Source organism: Pristiophorus japonicus, chromosome 7 (assembly GCF_044704955.1).
Source record: "Pristiophorus japonicus isolate sPriJap1 chromosome 7, sPriJap1.hap1, whole genome shotgun sequence".
Lineage (NCBI taxonomy): Eukaryota > Metazoa > Chordata > Chondrichthyes > Pristiophoridae > Pristiophorus > Pristiophorus japonicus.
Genome location: NC_091983.1, coordinates 244,312,126 through 244,335,064, shown reverse-complemented (window position 1 = coordinate 244,335,064; position 22,939 = coordinate 244,312,126). Strand labels below are relative to the sequence as shown.

Genomic DNA, 22,939 nt, shown 5'->3' with positions numbered 1-22,939 from the left:
ATTAAGTGCTTCTAAGTACTTACATCTAGGTTCTGTTGCAGTGCCCTCAGGAAAGGAAGAAAAATATTGCAAGAAATGGTGAACAAAAAGTAAAATAAAAAAGGGAGCGATAGTGTGAGGGCCATAAGTTTATTGTGAAAAAATGTATACTTGGCAATATTATGACCAATGTGTATTTTAAAAACATTTCCGTTTGATTTAGGATTTTGGTAAATATAATTGAAATCATTTATTTATCCGTGTGTAATTCCTAACACCAGGACTGCTATGTTTTTTCAGTATTTTCTATTTTTGCTTTTGATAAATATATTTAATTGTATAAAATGGGCACCTTCTGTGAATAAAAAGCACCTCCGATATTTTATTTTACATTTTCTTGCTTAAATTTGTCTTCCAAATTTCATCCCCATCTCATCTTTTAGGGTGCTCTGTAAAATTACTGATAGGGAGCTGCCCATGCATCCCAGAGTGGCTTCACTGAAAACAATGAGGGCCATGACTTCAGATTCACAGCCACATAACCCTGAGAAACCACACCCCAACTGAGACGCTGCATCTCTATAACTATCTTTTCTTGCACCTCTAAGATAAAACTTGATTGGATGCAACGTTGTGCTGGACAGTTGTTGAATAATGTAATGGAAAACTGCCTGTAATTATTAAGTTTACATTAACAAGTTATGTTTTGCTTTCCAGACGATCAAGCCAGCTGATATTTCCACTGTGCGGAAATTAGCCAAACCACCTCACCTGATTATGAGGATTCTCGACTGTGTGCTGGTTCTCTTCCGAAAAAGAATGGATGCAGTCACCATGGACCCTGAGAGACCCTGTCTCAAACCGTCCTGGGGGGAGTCTTTGAAGGTGACTCAATTTATTTTAATACTGATGTCTTGCCAGGTAAACCGTAAGTGCTGAGCTGTGAGAGATGACTCATTACAATTATTTCATTCCGAAGAGTGTGATATGTTTCATTTTCAAAATCCTCATTTCACCAATGAGATGCCAGAAACAGACAGGTTCCACTCTCAGGACCGATCATTGTGTGGAGAATGTTTCTATTCTAAAGAGTAAAGAAATCCCTACTGAGTAAATAATCTTTTATAAATGGATTCATTATTAAAATCCATTTGTAGAATTTTTATGAACATAAATAGGTTGCCCAAGACTTAGATTTTGATTGCTGCAAAAGTATAATTTCTCAGAATTCCAAATTTAATTTTGAATTGATGCAATGGTTTAATTTATAGATATCATCATCATAGGCAGTCCCTCAGAATCGAGGAAGACTTGCTTCCACTCTAAAAGTGAGTTCTCAGGTGGCTGTACAGTCCAATGTGGGAATTACAGTCTCAGTCACAGGTGGGGCAGACAATCGTTGAAGGAAAAGGTGGGTGGGGAGTCTGGTTTGCTGCACGCTCCTTCCGCAGTCTGCGCTTGTTTTCTGCATGCTCTCGGCGACGAGACTCGAAGTGCTCAGCACCCTCCCGGATGCTCTTCCTACATTTTGGGCGGTCTTGGGCCAGGGATTTCCAGGTGACGGTGGAGATGTTGCACTTGATCAAGGAATCTTTGAGGGTGTCCTTGAAACGTTTCCTCTGTCCACCTGGGACTCACTTGCCGTGTAGGAGTTCCGAGTAGAGCGCTTGCTTAAGGTGTCGGGCATGCGGATAATGTGGCCCGCCTAACAGAGCTGGTCGAGCATGGTCAGTGCTTCATTGCTGGGGGTGTTAGCTATGAGTGACTTGCGGATACAAACCTGACCAGAGCCAGGTTTTTAAACTGACAGATCCTGATTTTCAACCAACGGGATTGAAGCGGTTTTGGTCTGAAAATCGCAGCGGTGGACTTCTGCTCTCACTGCTCACCCAAAGTTTGCCCTATGTTCAAATCAACCAACAATTTCAACCCATGTGTCAGCTTGTCAGTGTTTAACAAGAGAAATCAGTTTTTCCACTGCTTTTTGAGTTATTTGAGGATGGCGTGGTCAACCATGTCAGAGGCTGTAGACAGGTCAAGACCTATGAGGACGGATCGTGTACGATGGCCACAGTCACAAAGGATGTCATCTAATTAGGGCCGTTTCAGTGCTGTCACAGGGGTGGAAAACGGATTGGAAAGATTCAAAGATGGAGTTGCAGGAAAGATGGGCACAATTTTGAAGATGAAAGTGGGGTTGGTGATGGGGCAGTAATTTTCAAGGAGGGTTTTTGAGGAGGGGTTGATTACAGACATTTTGAAAGGGAGCCAGACAGTAGCAGAGGAGAGTATACCATTTACAATGTCAGCTAGCATGAAGACCATAAAGCAAAGTTGGGCGGTCAGCAATTTTGTGGGAATAGAATCGAGGGAGCAGAAGGTGGCTCTCATGGACAAGATGAACTTGGTGAGGGCATGAGGGAGATAGGAGAGAAACTAGATGCAAGTTCAGGCTAGGGCAGGAGGATCCTTAGGGAATGTTTAGCTTGGTGGGCGAGCTACCAATGTTGGGACAGAGGGAGGAGGCCAGTAGAATGGAGAGTTCAGCTGACGGAGTTGCAGCACTAGAAAAGGTTACATGAATAGGAAAGGGCAACACCATGAAGGGATTTAAACACAAGGATGAGATTTTTTTAATTTGAAGCATTAAGGGACCAAATGCCACCATAGGTCAGCAAAGGTGAGGTGATGGGCAAGTTGAATTTTGATACAAGATACAGGAAGCAATGCATTGGACAAACTTCTAGTCTTGGATTAATAGTACCATTCTTGCCTCTGCATGAGAAGGTTTTGGTTTGAAAGCCCTCTCCAGAGACTTGAGCACATAATCCAGGCAGATAATTTCAGTGCAGCACTGAGTGAATACCTCATTGTCAGAGATGCCATCTTTTGGATGTGACATGAAACTAAAATCTTATCAGCCCCCACCCCCCCACCGGAATCTTCCCAGCCCTGTGAGAGTGGGTTTGAAGGTGGGGCTGCTGTCAAAATGGTCCTGATTGGCAGCAGGATGGGATCCCGCTCTGAACCCACCTCTTTGTAAGTTTTTCAACTGTCGAGTCTGCATGCCGATCACAGACCCGACACCAACCGGTGGGTTAGTTAATTAAAGTACTTAACAGATAGTTTAATGCTATTTAAGAGGGTTAAAAGCAAGCATTTAATGTTACCAACCTTTTGACGAGTTTGCCGTCCTCCGGGTTTCATGCCAGGTGAGTGTGGTGGGTTCTCAGTGTTCTCTAGTTTGGCAGAGGGATGGGAATCTGAGAATAGATTCAGCAGGGAAGGAAGTAAAGCTGCAATTGGAAAGCAAGAATGTAGAAAGTGAATTTGAAGGACAGAGGAAACAAGGGATAGGAAATATTCAACAAGGAGGTCTTGCTGTACTAAATGGTATATACTTCAATGCAAGGAGTATAGCGAATAAGGCAGATGAGCTGAGAGCACAGGTCGACACTTGGGAGCATGACATTATAGCTATTACAGAGACATGGCTTAAAGAGGGGCAGGTATGGTAGCTCAACATCCCTGGTAACAGGATTTTCAAACAGGATAGAGAGGGGGTAAAAAGGGAGGGGAGGGGGGTCGTGGTATTGATTAAAGAAACTATTACAACTGTAGGGAGGGATGATGTGTTAGAGGGATCATCAAATGAGGCCATATGGGTCTAACTGAAAAACAAAAAAGGGCCGATCAAACTGCTGGGCATGTATAATAGACGCCCAAACAGTGAGAAGGAGATAGAAGAGCAAATATGTCGGTACATTTCTGAGAAGTGAAAATACTACAGGACAGTAATAGTAGGGGATTTCAACCATCCTAATATTAACTGAGATAAAATTAGTGTGAAGGGTATAGAGGGTGCATTATTCATAAAATGCATTCAAGAGAACTTTTTTAGCCAGTATGTAGCAAGCCCAACACAGGAGGGGACGGTTCTGGATTTACTTTTAGGGAATGAAGCTGGGCAGGTGGCACGGGTATCAGTGGGAGAGCATTTAGGTGTTAGTGACCATAATTCAGTTATATTTAATGTAGTTATGGAAAAGGACAAGGAATAAAAGTTCTAAATTGGGGAAAAGCCAACTTTGCTAAGCTGAGAGGTGATTTAGCCATAGTGGACTGGAAACAGCTACTTGAAGGTAAATCAGTGTCAGAGCAGTGGGAGGCATTCAAGGAGGAGATCCAGAGGGTTTAGGGCAAATATGTGCCCATAAAGAAAAAGGATGAGACTAACAAATCTAGAACCCCCTGGATTCGAGGGACATAAGAATATAAGAACATAAGAAATAGGAGCAGGAGTAAGCCATACGACCCCTCGAGCCTGCTCCGCCATTTAATACGATCATGGGTGATCCGATCATGGACTCAAGTCCACTTCTCTGCTCGCTCTCCATAACAGTTATTCCCTTATTGGTTAAGAGACTGTCTATCTCTGTCTTAAATTTATCCAGTCTAATCCCACTTACCAGCTCGGGGGCCGTAGCCCTGCAGGTGCCCATTCAAGCACTTTTTAAATGTGGTGAGGGTTTCTGCCTCTACCACCCTTCCAGGCAGTGAGTTCCAGACCCCCACAACCCTCTGTGTAAAGGAGCTTCCCCTCAAATGTCCTCTGAACCTTCCACCAATCACCTTAAAACTATGCTCCCTCATAATTGACCCCTCCACCAAGTGATATAGTCCCTTGCTATCCACCATATCCAGGCCCCTCAAAATTTTATACACCTCAATGAGATCTTCTCTCAGCCTCCTCTGTTCCAAAGAGACCAAACCCAGCCTATCCAATATGTCCTCGTAGCTAAGAAATGGCTTCCTTCTGCGCTGTAGATTTCTATGTAGGTATGTGTTATGTATGAAGAAAGAGTCCGACTGAATATTGTGAGCTCAAAGTAAAGTGTGACCTTAGTCTTTTATTGCAGGTCTCCAGAGTGCCTTTCCAACCTGTGAGGCCTCCTTAAATACCTGTGCTCCCGAGGGATTATAGGATCCCTTGGGACTCCAGGGGTGAGCCCTCTGGTGGCACTACAGGGTATATACAAGTTTATATATATAACAACTGCCCCCGGCCCCGCAAAGTCAACAGTGTAACTATTTACAAGGCGAGTCGATCTGGGGCCCTTCTTGCCCTGGTTGATCCTCTCGGGGCAATCGCTGGTATTGGTGAGGCATCTGTTGGGCGATCGTTGAACTGCTGTGCAGCTGGCCTTGCTGGGCTGCCTGGTGTGGTGAGTCCTGCTGGGCTGCTGTGGATGATGGGTTCTGCTTCGTGGTCAATCGTGGTGCCGGTTGCCACTGGTGTGTGTGTGTGTTGGGGGGGTCAAAGAAGGTAGGGTCGAAAGTGGGTTGCTCAGGATATCTGAGTTTGATTTGGTCCAAGTGTTTCCGGTGAATGAGTCCATTTGAAAGTTTGATCCTAAACACCCTGCTCTCCTCATTGGCCACAACAGTGCCGAGAAGCCACTTGGGACCTTGTCCATAAATCAATACCAATACAGGATCGTTGATTTCAATCTCTTGTGACACATTTGCGCTGTCATGATATTGACTTTGTTGGCTTCGCCTGCTCTCTACCTGTTTATGTAGATCGGGGTGAATTAATGAGAGCCTGGTCTGAAGTGCTCTTTTCATGAGCAGTTCAGCAGGTGGGATCCCAGTGAGCGAATGGGGTCTCATGCAGTAGCTAAGCAGGACTCGGGATAGGCGAGTCTGCAGTGAGCCTTCCGTGACCCTCTTCAAACCCTGTTTGATGGTTTGCACTGCTCTCTCTGCCTGACCATTGAACGCTGGTTTAAACGGGGAAGATGCAACATGTTTGATCCCGTTACGGGTCATGAATTCTTTGAAATCAACACTGGTAAAATGTGGCCCGTTGTCGCTCACCAGGATATTGGGTAAGCCGTATGTGGCAAACATGGTCCGCAGGCTTTCAGTAGTGGCAGCGAATGTGCTTGCCAACATTATCTCACATTCAATCCATTTGGAGTACGCGTCTACAACCACAAGGAACATTTTACCCAAGAACAGGCCTGCATAGTCGACGTGGACCCAAGACCACAGTTTGGAGGGCCAAGATCATAAACTTAGTGGTGCCTCCCTGGGTGCATTGCTTAACCGCCAGCATGTGTGACATTTGTGCACACAGGACTCTAAGTCGCATTGATACCGGGCCACCACACATGGGATCTGGCTATCGCTTTCATCATTACGATGCCTGGATGGGTACTGTGGAGATCACTGATGAAGGTGTTTCTGCCCTTCTTGGGAACCACGACCCGATTACTCCACAGAAAGCAGTCTGCTTGTATTGACATTTCATCTTTGTGCCGCTGTAACGGCTTTATCGCTTCCTGCCTTTCCACTGGGACACTGGATCAGCTCCCGTGAAGCACACAGCTTTTAACTAGGGACAATAAGGGGTCCAGGTTTTAATCTGCAGGGCTATGACTGGTGATTGCTCATTCTCAAATGCTTGCATAGCCATGACCAAATCTGCGGGCTGCGCCATTTCCACCCTCGTGGTGGGCAATGGCAGCCTACTGAGAGCATCGGCACAGTTTTCTGTGCTTGGTCTGTGGCGGATGGCGTAGTTGTATGCGGACAACGTGAGCGCCCATCTCTGGATGCGGGCCGATGCATTAGTATTTATCCCCTTACTTTCGGAAAACAGGGATATTAATGGCTTATGGTCAGTTTCCAATTCAAATTTTAGCCCAAACAGATATTGATGCATTTTTTTTATCCCACAGACACACGCTAACGCTTCTTTTTTAATCATGCTGTAGGCTCTCTCAGCCTTAGACAGACTCCTGGATGCATAAGCAACCGGTTGCAATTTCCCCACATCATTAGCTTGTTGCAATACACACCCGACGCCATATGATGACACATCACATGCTAGTACCAAACGCTTACATGGATCATACAACACAAGCAATTTGTTTGAGCATAACAATTTTCTCGCTTTTACAAAGGCATTTTCTTGTCTTTTGCCCCATACCCATTCATCCCCTTTACGCAGTAAGGCGTGCAGTGGTTCTAACAGTGTGCTGAGACCTGGTAAGAAGTTACCAAAGTAATTCAGGAGTCCGAGAAACGACCGCAGCTCCGTCACGTTCTGTGGCCTCGCTGCGTTCTCGATTGCCTCCGTCTTCGAATTGGTGGGCCTGATGCTATCCGCCGCGATCCTCCTCCCCAGGAACTCTACTTCAGGTGCCAGGAAAATGCACTTCGAGCGTTTTAACCTGAGCCCTACGCGGTTGAGTTGACGAAGAACCTCCTACAGGTTCTGCAGATGCTCGACTGTATCCCAACCTGTGACCAAGATGTCGTCCTGGAAGATCATGGTGCGCAGGACCGACTTCAGTAAGCTTTCCATGTTTCTTTGGAATACCGCCGCCGCTGATCGAATTCCAAACGGGCATCTGTTATAAATGAAGAGACCTTTGTGCGTGTTGATGCAGGTGAGGCACTTTGATAATTCCTCCAGCTCCTGCGTCATGTCTCCTGACATATGAGGAGAAACTGGATCAACTGGAGTTTAGAAGGATGAGAGTGGATCGCATAGAAACTTATAAGATTCTGACGGGACTGGACAGGTTAGATGCGGGAAGAATGTTCCCGATGTTGGGTAAGTCCAGAACCACGGGACACAGTCTTAGGATAAGGGGTAGGCCATTTAGGACTGAGATGAGGAGAAACTTCTTCACTCAGAGAGGTGTTAACCTGTGGAATTCCCAACCGCAGAAAGCTGTTGATGCCAGTTCATTGGATATATTCAAGAGGGAGTTAGATATAGCCCTTACGGCTAAAGGGATCAAGGGGTATGGAGAGAAAGCAGGAAAGGGGTACTGAGGGAATGATCAGCCATGATCTTATTGAATGGTGGTGCAGGCTCGAAGGGCCGAATGGCCTACGCCTGCACCTATTTTCTATGTTTCCATGTTTCTATGTAGGCTGAAGTAAAATCCAGCTTCGTGAAACATAGAAACATAGAAACATAGAAAATAGGTGCAGGAGTAGGCCATTCGGCCCTTCTAGCCTGCACCGCCATTCAATGAGTTCATGGCTGAACATGCAACTTCAGTACCCCATTCCTGCTTTCTCACCATACCCCTTGATTCCCCTAGTAGTAAGGACTTCATCTAACTCCTTTTTGAATATATTTAGTGAATTGGCCTCAACAACTTTCTGTGGTAGAGAATTCCACAGGTTCACCACTCTCTGGGTGAAGAAATTCCTCCTCATCTCGGTCCTAAATGGCTTCCCCCTTATCCTTAGACTGTGTCCCCTGGTTCTGGACTTCCCCAACATTGGGAACATTCTTCCTGCATCTAACCTGTCTAACCCCGTCAGAATTTTAAACGTTTCTATGAGGTCCCCTCTCATTCTTCTGAACTCCAGTGAATACAAGCCCAGTTGATCCAGTCTTTCTTGATAGGTCAGTCCCGCCATCCCGGGAATCAGTCTGGTGAACCTTCGCTGCACTCCCTCAATAGCAAGAATGTCCTTCCTCAGGTTAGGAGACCAAAACTGTACACAATACTCCAGGTGTGGCCTCACCAAGGCCCTGTACAATTGTAGCAACACCTCCCTGCCCTTGTACTCAAATCCCCTCGATATGAAGGCCAACATGCCATTTGCTTTCTTAACCGCCTGCTGTACCATGACTGATGTACCATGACACCCAGGTCTCTTTGCACCTGCCCTTTTCCTAATCTGTCACCATTCAGATAATAGTCTGTCTCTCTGTTTTTACCACCAAAGTGGATAACCTCACATTTATCCACATTATACTTCATCTGCCATGCATTTGCCCACTAACCTAACCTATCCAAGTCGCTCTGCAGCCTCATAGAATCCTCCTTGCAGCTCACACTGCCACCCAACTTAGTGTCATCCGCAAATTTGGAGATACTACATTTAATCCCCTCATCTAAATCATTAATGTACAGTGTAAACAGCTGGGGCCCCAGCACAGAACCTTGCGGTACCCCACTAGTCACTGCCTGCCATTCTGAAAAGTCCCCATTTACTCCTACTCTTTGCTTCCTGTCTGACAACCAGTTCTCAATCCATGTCAGCACACTACCCCCAATCCCATGTGTTTTAACTTTGCACATTAATCTCTTGTGTGGGACCTTGTCGAAAGCCTTCTGAAAGTCCAAATATACCACAACAACTGGTTCTCCCTTGTCCACTCTACTGGAAACATCCTCAAAAAATTCCAGAAGATTTGTCAAGCATGATTTCCCTTTCACAAATCCATGCTGACTTGGACCTATCATATTACCTCTTTCCAAATGCACTGCTATGACATCCTTAATAATTGATTCCATCATTTTACCCACTACCGATGTCAGGCTGACCGGTCTGTAATTCCCTGTTTTCTCTCTCCCTCCTTTTTTAAAAAGTGGGGTTACATTGGCTACCCTCCACTCCATAGGAACTGATCCAGAGTCAATGGAATGTTGGAAAATGACTGTCAATGCATCCACTATTTCCAAGGCCACCTCCTTAAGTACTCTGGGATGCAGTCCATCAGGCCCTGGGGATTTATCGGCCTTCAATCCCATCAATTTCCCCAACACAATTTCCCGACTAATAAGGATTTCCCTCAGTTCCTCCTCCTTACTAGACCCTCTGACCCCTTTTATATCCGGAAGGTTGTTTGTGTCCTCCTCAGTGAATACCGAACCAAAGTACTTGTTCAATTGGTCCGCCATTTCTTTGTTCCCCGTTATGACTTCCCCTGATTCTGACTGCAGGGGACCTACGTTTGTCTTTACTAACCTTTTTCTCTTTACATATCTATAGAAACTTTTGCAATCCGTCTTAATGTTCCCTGCAAGCTTCTTCTCGTACTCCATTTTCCCTGCCCTAATCAAACCCTTTGTCCTCCTCTGCTGAGTTCTAAATTTCTCCCAGTCCCCGGGTTCTCTGCTATTTCTGGCCAATTTGTATGCCACTTCCTTGGCTTTAATGCTATCCCTGATTTCCCTTGATAGCCACGGTTGAGCCACCTTCCCTTTTTCATTTTTACGACAAACAGGAATGTACAATTGTTGTGGTTCATCCATGCGGTCTCTAAATGTCTGCCATTGCCCATCTACAGTCAACCCCTTCAGTATCATTCGCCAATCTATCCTAGCCAATTCACGCCTCATACCTTCAAAGTTACCCTTTTTTAAGTTCTGGACCATGGTCTCTTGAATTAACTGTTTCATTCTCCATCCTAATGCAGAATTCCACCATATTATGGTCACTCTTCCCCAAGGGGCCTCGCACAACGAGATTGCTAATTAATCCTCTCTCATTACACAACACCCAGTCTAAGATGGCCTCCCCCCTAGTTGGTTCCTCGACATATTGGTCTAAAAAACCATCCCTTATGCACTCCAGGAAATCCTCCTCTACCGTATTGCTTCCAGTTTGGTTAACCCAATCTATGTGCATATTAAAGTCACCCATTATAACTGCTGCACCTTTATTGCACGCACCCCTAATTTCATGTTTGATGCCCTCCCCAACATCACTACTACTGTTTGGAGGTCTGTACACAACTCCCACTAACGTTTTTTGTCCTTTGGTATTCTGCAGCTCTACCCATATAGATTCCACATCATCCAAGCTAATGTCCTTCCGAACTATTGCCTTAATTTGCTCCTTAACCAGTAATGCTACTCCACCTCCTTTTCCTTTTATTCTATCTTTCCTGAATGTTGAATACCCCTGGATGTTGAGTTCCCAGCCCTGATCATCCTGGAGCCACGTCTCCGTAATCCCAATCACATCATATTTGTTAACATCTATTTGCACAGTTAATTCATCCACTTTATTGCGGATACTCCTTGCATTAAGACACAAAGCCTTCAGGCTTGTTCTTTTAACACCCTTTGTCCTTTTAGAATTTTGCTGTACAGTGGCCCTTTTTGTTCTTTGCCTTGGGTTTCTCTGCCCTCCACCTTTCCTCATCTCCTTTCTGTCTTTTGCTTTAGCCTCCTTTTTGTTTCCCTCTGTCTCCCTGCATTGGTTCCCATCCCCCTGCCATATCAGTTTAAATCCTCCCCAACAGCACTAGCAAACACTCCCCCTAGGACATTGGTTCCGGTCCTGCCCAGGTGCAGACCGTCCGGTTTGTACTGGTCCCACCTCCCCCAGAACCGGTTCCAATGCCCCAGGAATTTGAATCCCTCCCTGTTGCACCACTGCTCAAGCCACGTTTTTCCTCCTGCCAGCGTTGCAAAGAGGTCGTCGGTCTTTGGTAGTGGATATTGGTCCTGCATGGAGAAACAATTGATAGTTACTTTGTAATCGGCATAGATTCTGACGGTGCCGTCTCCCTTGAGGACTCGGAAAATTGGACTGGCCCACTCATTGAATTTGATCGGTGAAATGATACCCTCTCTTTGCAGCCAGTCTAGCTCGATCTCTACCCTTTCTCTCATCATGTACGGTACTGCTCTCGCCTTGTGATGAATGGGTCGCGCTCCCGCAATTAGGTGGATCTGCACTTTTGCTCCTTGGAATTTCCCGATGCCTGGTTCAAACACCGAAGGGTACTTGTTTAATACCTGGGCACATGAAGTGTCGTCAGCGGGCGATAGCGCTCGGATGTCGTCGTAGTTCCAGCGTATCTTTCCAGTCAGCTCCTGCCGAGCAGCGTGGGACCATCGCCCGGTACCACGCACAGTGATAGCTTGTTCAGTGTTCCATCGTAGGAGACCTTTACAGTAGCACTGCCGATTACGGGAATCAATTCCTTTGCATAAGTTCTTAGTTTCGTGCGAATTGCAGTTAAGACTGGCCTTGAGGCCTTGCTGCTCCACAGTTTATCGGAAGTCTTTTTGCTCATGATGGACTAGCTCGTGCCCATGTCCAGCTCCATTGATACTGGGAGTCCATTTAATTTAATGTCAGCATTATCGGGGGACACTTTGTGGTAAATGTGTGCACCCCGTATACCTCTGCCTCCTCGGTCTGAGGCTCTGGTTCATCATGATCCGCCATGGATCTGTCCTCCTCTGCAACGTGGTGGTTTGCAGGATTAACAGGATTTGCAGCTCGTCTGCACATACGTTGGAGGTGTCCCATTGTTCCACAGCCCTTGCAAATGTACCCTTTGAGGCGGCATAAATAGAAATGATGATCACCGTCGCAGTGCCAACAAGGTGTTAATGGTCTTGCATTCATCACCCTTGATGGTGGACTCTGAGACATCTGCGGACGTGCAGCTGCAGGCATGTGTGACCTGTCCTGTACATTGCGATTTGAAACATAGAAACATAGAAACATAGAAACATAGAAAATAGGTGCAGGAGTAGGCATCGCTTTGTTGACAGTACTTGTAGCAGCATTTGTGTGCGGAGAGATTTGCTTCGTATTGTCACTGGTGGCAATGAACGCCTGGGCTATCGCTATGACCTTACTCAAGATTGGGATCTCTACAGTCAAACGTTTGCGAAGTATAGTTTTGTGGCCAATGCCAAGTACGAAAAAGTCTCTGAGCTTGTGCTCCAAATGTCCTTCAATTTCGCAATGTCCTGCAAGGTGTCTTAGCTCAGCGACATAACTCACTACTTCCTGGCCTTCAGATCTTTTGTAGGTGTAGAACCGGTACTTCGCCATCAGAACGCTTTCCTTCGGGTTCAAATGCTCCCGGACCAGTGTGCACAAATCATCGTATGATTTCTCCGTGGGTTTCGCTGGAGCAAGCAGATTCTTCATGAGGCCATACGTTGGTGCCCCGCAGACGGTGAAGAGAATCGCCCTTCGTTTGGCAGCGTTCTCCTCTCCATCCAGCTCATTGGCTCCAAAGTATTGGTCGATACGCTCCACAAATATTTCCCAATCATCTCCCTCCAAGAATTTCTCCAGGACGCCCACTGTTCTCTGTATCTTTGGGTTCTTCATCTGTATCTCGTTGCCAGTTGTTATGTATGAAGAAAGAGTCAGACTGAATACTGTGAGCCTAAAGTAAAGCGTGACCTTAGTCTTTTATTGCAGGTCTCCAGAGTGTCTCTCCAACCTGTGAGGCCTCCTTAAATACCTGTGCTCCCAAGGGATTATGGGATCCCTTGGAACTCCAGGGGATGAGACCTCTGGTGGCTGTACAGAGTATATACAAGTTTTCACAAAAGAGAGGGGTGATGCAGACACTGCTATCGAGGAGGAGTGTGAAATATTAGATGAAATAAGCATACTGAGAGTGGAGGTATTAAGGGGTTTAGCAGCTTTGAAAGTGGATAAGTCCCCAAACCCGGATGACATGTTTCCCAAGCTATTAAGCAAAGCAAAAGAGGAAATAGCAGAGGCATTGACGATCATTTTCCAATCCTCTCTGGCTTCAGGTATGCACCAGAGAACTGTAGGACTGCTAATATGGTACCTTTGTTTAAGAAGGGAGAAAGGCTTAGACCGAGTAATTACAGGCCAGTCCACCTACCCTCAGTAGTGGGAAAATTATTGGAAAAAATCCTGAAGGACAGGATAAATCTACATTTAGAAAGACACGGGTTAATAAGGGACAGTCAGCATGGATTTGATGAGGGAAGGTCGTGTCTGACTAACTTGATTGAATTTTTTGAGAAGGTAACCAGGAGTGTCGATGAGGGTAGTGCATGATGAAGTGCATATGGATTTTAGCAAGGCTTTTGATAAGGTCCCAAATGGCAGATTGCTCACGAAAGTAAAAGCCCATGGGATCCAGGGCAAAGTGGCAAGTTGGATCCAAAATTGGCTCAGAGGCAGAAAGCAAAAGGTAATGGTCGATGGGTGGAAGGCTGTTACCAGTGGGGTTCCACAGGGGTCAGTGCTAGGTCCCTTGCTTTTTGTGGTAAACATCAAGGGCCCGAAATTGGTGGCATTTTTGTAGCCGCTCTCCCCTCGGTGACAGATTCCGCCAGGTCTGCATCCAGTGGGAAGGGAGCTCTGGCAGCCAAGTCATGTAAGTGACCTCCCTCCTGCCGAGCTGGCATATTGGTGCGGGCGGGTGTCGGCAGCAGCAAGGGAAGGACCGCTGCATGGAGGCAGGACTAGCCCCGACAATAAGGAAGAAGACCTACAAAAACGGTTAGTGATCATATTTTTCTTTTTTTCCTTTCAGCGTTTTATCTGTCTGGGGTCCGCTGAAGGTGTTCCGGTGATTTTCTTTTTGTGAAGATTTTTATTTTTCGGTGTTCCCACTCCCTGGGCCTGACTCAATCCTTGACGGTACTTTGGCAAGGATAGCATTTACCGCCGAGATTGAGAGCTCCCGCCCGCTGTCGCCCAGATTGACGGCATAAGCCGTCATTTTTCCACCGGGCTGTACTGCCATCTGTTTTTGCGGAATCTTGCTGGCAAAGTACCGCCCGGTCTCTCGGTGGTCATCGGCTGTCGTTTGGACGGCACTTAGTCGGGCCTTGGCTTTCACCAAGTTCGAGCCCCAATGATCTAGACTTGAATATAGTGGGTATGATTAAGAAGTTGGCAGATAAAATCGGCTGTGTGGTTGATAATGAAGAAGAAAGCTGCAGACTGCAGGAAGATAGCAATCAACTGGTCAGGTGGGCAGAACAGTGGCAAATGGAATTTAATCTGCAGAAGTGTGAGGTAATGCATTTGGGGAGGGCTAACAAGGAAAGGGAATACACTGAGAAGTGCAGAGAGTTGTGAATCTGTGGAATTCTCTACCGCAGAGAGTTGGTGAGGCCAGTTCGTTAGATATATTCAAAAGGGAATTAGATATGGCCCTTATGGCGAAAGGGATCAAGCGATATGGAGAGAAAGCAGGAATGGGGTACTGAAGTTGCATGATCAGCCATGATCATATTGAATGCTGGTGCTGGCTCGAAGGGCCAAATGGCCTACTCCTGCAACTATTTTCTATGTTTCTATGAACAAAGGGACCTTGGAGTGCATATCCACAGATCCCTGAAGGTAGCAGGCCAGGTAGATAAGGTGGTTAAGAAGGTATACGGAATGCTTGCTTTTATTAGCCAAGGCATAGAATATAAGAGCAGCGGGGTTATGCTTGAACTGTATAAAACACTGGTTAGGCCACAGCTGGAGTACTGCGTGCAGTTCTGATCACCGCATTACAGGAAGGACATGGAGGGGTACAGAGGAGATTTACGAAGATGTTGCCGGGAGTGGAGAATCTTAGCTATGAGAACATTGGATCGGCTGGGTTTGTTTTCCTTGGAACAGAGAAGGCTGACGGGAGACCTTATTGAGGTGTATAAAATTATGAGGGGCCTAAATATAGTGGATAGAAATGGCCTGTTTCCCGTCGCAGAAGGGTCAACAACCAGGGGGCATAAATTTTAAGTAATTGGTAGAAGGTTTAGAGGGAATTTGAGGGGAAATTTTTTCACGCAGAGAGGGTTGTGGGGGTTTGGAACTCACTGTCTGAAATGGTGGTAGAAGCAGAAACCCTCACCACATTTAAGAAATAATTGGATGTGCACTTGAAGTGCCGTAACCTGCAGGGTTAGGGACACAGAGCTGGAAAGTGCGATTAGGCTGGATAGCCTCTTGTTGGCCAGCATAGACACGATGGGCCAAAATGGCCTTCTTCTGTGCTGTAAACTTCTATGATTCTATAACTCTCCATTGCTTTGGCTAGTTGACAGCTGCAGAAGTGGTACAAAAACTACCATTTCACAGCTGTTCACTTTTCAACACCAGAAGCTAAAGCATTCAGGATTTGGAAGACATGTTTGAGCTGTATGCAGTTTGGAAGTGTTTGCAGTGAACTCTCTATTTCACTGGCACCTTCTTGGAGCAACCGCTCTCACCATTGACAGATTGCTTCTGTCATCTTAACCTCACCTGCCATCTATTCCAGCAGCATCGGTGCCCTTGAAAAAATCTCAGCTTGGTTCTCATAATTCCACCACGATCAGCCCAACACCAACATTACTAAACACATCAGCATCACCAACAACTACACCAATCTTCTCTATAATCAACTGATGCTGCACAGGACACAGGCATCAGAACCTGACCTCAATGCTGCTGGATAGCCTTACCATGACCACATTTACTTCATTTGACGCTGTGCACCCTGGCTCCCACATGATGAGCCAGGTTGGCACCACCCCACACCAGTGCCAGTGTGCAGAGTACCCTTATGTCTCACCATTCACTACAACTCACTATGCCACTTCCAAAGCTGCCCCCAAATCTGTCCAAGAACACAAAGTGTTCAAAATAAAGATTTCAGTGTCTGACATTTGCAGAAACTACCTGTACATTGGCTAAAACACCCAAGTGTCTCCCCTTGTGTGTTGTTAGTTGGTTTGGTTGGACAAGGATGAGGGAGCGTGTGAGGGGTGACTACTGAGATGAGGATGTGATAATGTAGATAGAAAGAGGGATGGGTGGAGGTGTAAGGTCAGTTGGTGTGAGTAAGGATGTGCAGGAGTAGGGTAGGGAAGGCAGAGTGATGGGGACGTGATGAGTGGCACAGCAGGCTGAGGTTGAGTGTGGCTTTGCATTAATGTTTCGTGATCTACTGAGAAGTATAATGTGGATAAATGTGAGGTTATCCACTTTGGTGGTAAAAACAGAGAGACAGACTATTATCTGAATGGTGACAGATTAGGAAAAGGGGAGGTGCAAAGAGACCTGGGTGTCATGGTACATCAGTCATTGAAGGTTGGCATGCAGGTACAGCAGGCGGTTAAGAAAGCAAATGGCATGTTGGCCTTCATAGTGAGGGGATTTGAGTACAGGGGCAGGGAGGTGTTACTACAGTTGTACAGGGCCTTAGTGAGGCCACACCTGGAGTATTGTGTACAGTTTTGGTCTCCTAACTTGAGGAAGGACATTCTTGCTATTGAGGGAGTGCAGCGAAGGTTCACCAGACTGATTCCCGGGATGACGAGACTGACATATCAAGAAAGACTGGATCAACTGGGCTTGTATTCACTGGAGTTCAGAAGAATGAGAGGGGATCTCATAGAAACGTTTAAAATTCTGATGGATTTAGACAGGTTAGATGCAGGAAGCATGTTCCCAATGTTGGGGAGGTCCAGAACCAGGGGTCACAGTCTAAGGATAAGGGGTAAGCCATTTAGGACCGAGGTGAGGAGAAACTTCTTCACCCAGAGAGTGGTGAAACTGTGGAATTCTCTACCACAGAAAGTTGTTGAGGCCAATGCACTAAATATATTCAAAAAGGAGTTAGATGTAGTCCTTACTATTGGGGGGATCAAGGGGTATGGCGAGAAATCAGGAATGGGGTACTGAAGTTGCATGTTCAGCCATGAACTCATTGAATGGCGGTGCAGGCTCGAAGGGCCGAATGGCCTACTCCTGCACCTATTTTCTGTTTCTAAGTTTCTATGGTTCCATTATTTTGCTGATTTGTGAAGATACTTGATCTGTCTCAAGGGAATATTTTTGATATCATGGATAGATATCCACTATTTTCCTAATATAGTACCAGATTTGTAAGTTAGCAATTTCAAACACTGCCACAAATACAGAAGAAGCATATATTGAAATTCTCCCTCAGAATTCAATTGATATTTAAAAGTGCAAGTAACTACAAACCATAGTGGGGATGAAATTGGTCTTCGCCTTTAGCCAGTATGGGCTCATAGCAAATTGGTGGCCCATTTTTGACCGCACATTTTTCTATTGGCTTCAGTGAAAAAGCAAACTAATTTGCTATGGTCCCATTTTATGCAACTGGGGAAGACCAATTTAGCCACCAGTGACCATTGCCTAACATTTTGGAATGATCATCCATCATAGGATCATTTTAAATGTGAACCTATGGCTACATATGTTAAGAATCACTGACTATTTGCTAATTTGAATGAATTGTAAATTAACCTTAATTATTTTCTTGAGAAAAGTTAAGAAGCATTTTGCATGTGTCTTATGTTATTGGTTCTTTGATTCCATGCATAAATACAACTTAGGAACATTGGCATTACTAAATCTACTCCATCTAGTTCACCTTCTACCATCCTGGTAGTCGCATGATGCAATGATAATAAAGTTGTGGACTAATCAATCTCTAGCATTGACTTAATTTGGATTTTTGTCACTTCTTTTCCAGCTATTAAGTGGCACTGGTTTTCTCCAGGCTCTGCAACAGTTCCCAAAGGACACCATCAATGAGGAAATAGTAGAACTGCTCCAGCCATATTTTGTGATGGAGGATTATACATTTGAACATGCTAAGAAAGTCTGTGGGAATGTGGCTGGTTTGTTGTCCTGGACTCAGGCTATGGCTGCCTTCTTTGCCATCAACAAAGAGGTGCTGCCTCTAAAGGTAATGCTGAATCAGGAGAATATTAATATCAACAAAAACACTTAGAACTCATTTCTGCACACATATCTTTCAGCATTATACCCTGTGCTGTTTAAATATTTTCATATTTGGAGAAGTTTAAATGAAAATACAAATGAAAACTTATTTTGCAATCAAATGGGGCAAAGAAATCCTTATTTAATGTGTGTTTCTTGGTTCTGGTTGAGAATTAACATGACTTGCTAGAGATAATTTTTCAAGATTGTTTTGCTGGTACAGAACATCACTAGCGAAGAGGAGGGAAACTTGGAGGAGGCAGTGTTCCCATGCGCCTGCTGCCCTTGTTGTTCTAGGTGGTAGAAATCGCGGGTTTGGGAGGTGCTATCGAAGGAACCTTGGTGAGTTTCTGCAGTGCATCTTGTATATGGTGGACACTGCAGTCACAGTGTTCCAATGGTGGAGGGAGTAAATGTTTAAGGTGGTAGATTCCCTCCCACATTCTCCCCGACTTAAACTGGAGGTGATCCAAAACTCGGCTGCCCATGTCCTAATTCGCACCAAGTCACGTTCACCCGTCACCCCTGTGATTGTTGACCTACATTGGCTCCTAGTTAAGCAACGCTTCGATTTCAAAATTCTCATCCTTGTTTTCAAATCCCTCCATGGCCTCGCCCCTCCCTATCTCTGTAATCTCCTCCAGCCCCATAAAATGTCTGCACTCCCCTAATTCTACCCTCTTGAGCATCCCTGATTATAATCGGCAAGCCATTGGTGGCCGTGCATTCTGTTGCCTAAGCCCTAAGTTCTGGAATTGCCTGCCGAAACCTTTCCGCCTCTCTACTGCTCTTTCCTACTTCAAGACGCTCCTTAAAACCTACCTCTCCGTCCCTAATTTCTCCTTATGTGGCTTGGTATCAATTTTCTTTCGGTCTCATAATAAGTTGTGAAATGCCTTGGGAATTTCACTCCGTTAAAGGCGATATATAAATACAGGTTGTCGTTGTTTGTTAGGTACCAATCAAATATTTATTTTGGGTGGTGTTGAGCTTCTTGAGTGTTGTTGGGAAGCTGCACTCATCTCGGCAAGTGGAGAGTATTCCATCACACTCCTGACGTGCCTTATAGATGATTAAAAGGCTTTGGGGGGTCAGATGTTGAGTCATTCACTGCAGAATTCCCAGCCTCTGACTTGCTCTTGCACCATAGTATTACATGGCTGATCCAGTTAAGTTTCTGGTCAATGGTTACCCTCAAGATGTTGATGGTAGAGGATTTTTGCTTTGTAGATGGTGGTGAGGCTCGCATCTTTGTGTTCATAGGAGAGATCAAAAAATGTTAATACATTTATGATAGGTGGGAGATAATTGAGAAACTAGTCATAGAATCATAGAATAATACAGCACAGAAGGATGCCATTTGGCCCATTGGGTCTGCGCCGGCTCTTTCGAAGAGCAATCCAGTTAGTCCCACTGCCCTGCTCTTTCCCCATATCCCTGCAATTTTTTCTCCTTCAAGTATTTATCGAATTCCCTTTTGAAAACGACTACTAAATCTGTATCTACCACACTATCAACCAGTGCATTCAAAATCATAAGCACTTGTTCCGTAAAAAGGTTTTTCCTCCTGTTGCCTCTGGTTCTTTTACCAATCACTTTAAATCTGTGCCCTCTGGTTATCGACCTTTGTGCTTTTAAACACCTCCATCAAATCTCCTTTTAGCCTTTTCTGCTCTAAGGAGAACAACCCCAGCTTCTCCAGCCTATCCACATAACTGTAATCCCTCATCCCTGGAACCATTCTCGTAAATCTCTTCTGTACCTGTTCCAAAGCCTTCACGTCCTTCCGAAAGTGTGAAGGCCAGAATTGGACAAAATTCTCCAGCTGGGGCTGAGCAAATGTTTTATATAGCTTTAACATAACTTCCTGGCTTTTGTACTATATGGGGGCTAAATTGGACAGCCCCTGAAAACGGGTGTGGGGTCCACAATGCATGATTAACCCACACCCGTTGATTGAACTGCAACTTCGTGCTGCTTACTCATGAGAATATTTTTGTGTGCAGCCAGCGCTAATTGTGCTGTTCAGTGGCTACATGCATCAGCAGGGGGCCCAAAATTGTAACTTCCAAGCTCTTCTTAAAGTCAGCTGCACTGCTTGAAGTTAGCCTGTTAGCTTTGTTGCTGGAGCAGTTGCAGGGAATCGGTCGGCAAGTGAATCTGACGTTAGAAACAGAGAAGACTGGAACAACTTGAGAGGGCAGGCTCCAAGGTTTTCTGACACTGCACTGGAGGCTTTGGTGAAAGATGTTGAAAAGAGGAGAGCTGTACTATATCCGCAGGAGACAGGTGGTCCTCCAGACACACGGAGTGGTAGCAGAAAGCTGTGGAGGTCAGTGCCAGGAGTCTAGCCCCAAGGACCTAAATGCAGTGCCGCAAGAAGATCAATGATCTTACACTACTGGTCAAGGTCAGTGAATGCATCTTCAAATGCCATATCTCACAAACTGCGCCATTAGCCTCAGCCACTCCTCAATTCACCACACCTCCATCACTCAGCTAGCAACCATCTCTATCAATCAGGACTTACATTTAATGTTCATAAGCTCCATCACACCTTCACACACTTAGTACTGCCCGCTCCCCATAACCCATTATTCCCTTATCGGTGAAGAAACTCTCTATCTCGGTCTTAAATTTATTCAATGATCCAGCTTCCACAGCTCTATGAGGCAGTGAATTCCACAGATTTACAACCCTCCTGAGAGAAGAAATTTCTCCTCATCTCAGTTTTAAATGGGCGGCCCCTTATTCTAAGATTATGCCCTCTAGTTCTAGTCTTCCCTATCAGTGGAAACATCCTCTCTGCATCCACCTTGTCAAGCCCCCTCATAATCTTATATGTTTAAAGTGCATAACCTCACACTTTCCAACATTATACTCATTCTTTTGAATGACAATGAGTAGAGGTCCAACCTACTCAACCTTTCCTCATAAGTGAACTCCCTCATCTCTGGAATCAACCTAGTGAACCTTCTCTGAACTGCCTGCAAAGCAAGTATATCCTTTCTTAAATATGGAAACCAAAACTGTACGCAGTATTCTAGGTGTGCCCTCACCAATACCCTGTATAACTGTAGCAAGACTTCACTGATTTTATACTCCATCCCCTTTGCCAAGATTCCATTGGCCTTCCTGATCACTTGCTGTACCTGCATACTAACCTTTTGTGTTTCATGTGCCAGGACCTCCAGGTCCCGCTGTACTACAGCACTTTGCAATTTTTCTCCATTTAAATAATAACTTACTTTTCAATTTTTTCTGCCGAAGTGCATAATTTCACACTTTCCAACATTATACTCCATCTGCCAAATTTTTACCCACTCACTTAACCTGTCTATGTCCTTTTGCAGGTTTATTTGTGTCCTCCTCACACATTGCTTTTCCTCCCATCTTTGTATCGTCAGCAAACTTGGTGACTTTACACTGGTTTCTTTTCTATCCTTTCGCCAATTTTGTATCTATGCTGCTCCTGCCCATTTAATCCCATGGTTTTTAATTTTCCGAGCAATCATAATATGTGATACTTTATAAAACACTTTTTGAAAAACCATATACACAACAACAACTGTACTGTCCTAAAAGTTTCAAACTGCCATGGTAGCATTTGAATCTCTGGATTACTAGTCCAGAGACATGCTATAACTATAACACTTACAAGCCACAAATTTAGAGGATAAAATTCCTGAACTAGAGCGATTGTATCCATGACTGGATTGTACGAACTTCGTGCTGTCTGCTCATTTTCATGATTGTAGCAGTCAGCCCAGCACAGAACACACTGCTGAGTCGGGGCCCATGTTCATGCGAGGCTAGCTCCAATTAAAGCTAGCCTGCACTAATTAAAGGCAGTCTGCCATCTGCCTGAAAAAGGTGATTGAAGTGACTGGGAAGACAGTGAATAAGAACGTTATAATTATGGCACAACAGGGAAGAGAGCATGCATCAATGTTCTTCAGTGCAGCACTGGAGACCTTGATCCAGGAGGTCAACTCCAGGAAAGTGGTCCTCATTCTACAGTGGGCCAGGAGGCCCTCAACACACAGACCAGCGTGCAGTGGGAGTGGATAGCCACTGAGGTAAATGCAAGTTGTGTTGTCCTGAAGACATGGATGCAGTGCAGGAAGAAGTTTAATGACCTCACACATGTGGTCAAGATCAGAGAATTCATCTTCAAATACCATATCATACCATCTGCATGACTAGCCTCACACATGATCCATGCACCAAAAGTCCATTACTCACTTACCAACAATCACAAGCAAACACATCTCCATTCTTTCCTCATAGCCAAAATTGTCCAGTCCAGGCAACATTCTTGTAAATCTCCTCTGCACCCTTTCCAGTCCAATCACATCTTTCCTGTATTGTGTTGACCAGAACTACACACAGTACTCCAGCTGCGGCCTAACCAGTGTTTTATACAGTTCAAGCTTACCTCCATGCTCTTGAATTCCATGTCCCGACTAATAAAGGCAAGTATTCCATATGCCTTCTTAACTACCTTATCTACCTAGCCTGCTACATTCAGGGATCTGTGAATATTACTCCAAGGTCCCTTTGTTCCTCTACACTTTTCAGTGTTGTATCATTTAATATGTATTCTCTTGCCTTGTTAGACCTCGCCAACTGTATTACCTCATACAGGGTATTCAAC

At 45.1% G+C, this 22,939-nt stretch overlaps 1 protein-coding gene across 2 annotated transcripts in view; it reads left to right on the top strand.

Annotated features, from left to right (window-relative positions):
• LOC139267485 (dynein axonemal heavy chain 8-like) overlaps positions 1-22,939 on the top strand; it is a 2,569,686-nt gene that overhangs the window by 2,270,884 nt on the left and 275,863 nt on the right. For both annotated transcript variants that reach the window (XM_070885867.1, XM_070885866.1), the window contains 2 exons: positions 697-864; positions 18,032-18,247. In XM_070885867.1, the coding sequence (XP_070741968.1) occupies positions 697-864; positions 18,032-18,247 (384 nt within the window). The remainder of the gene's footprint in view (positions 1-696; positions 865-18,031; positions 18,248-22,939) is intronic.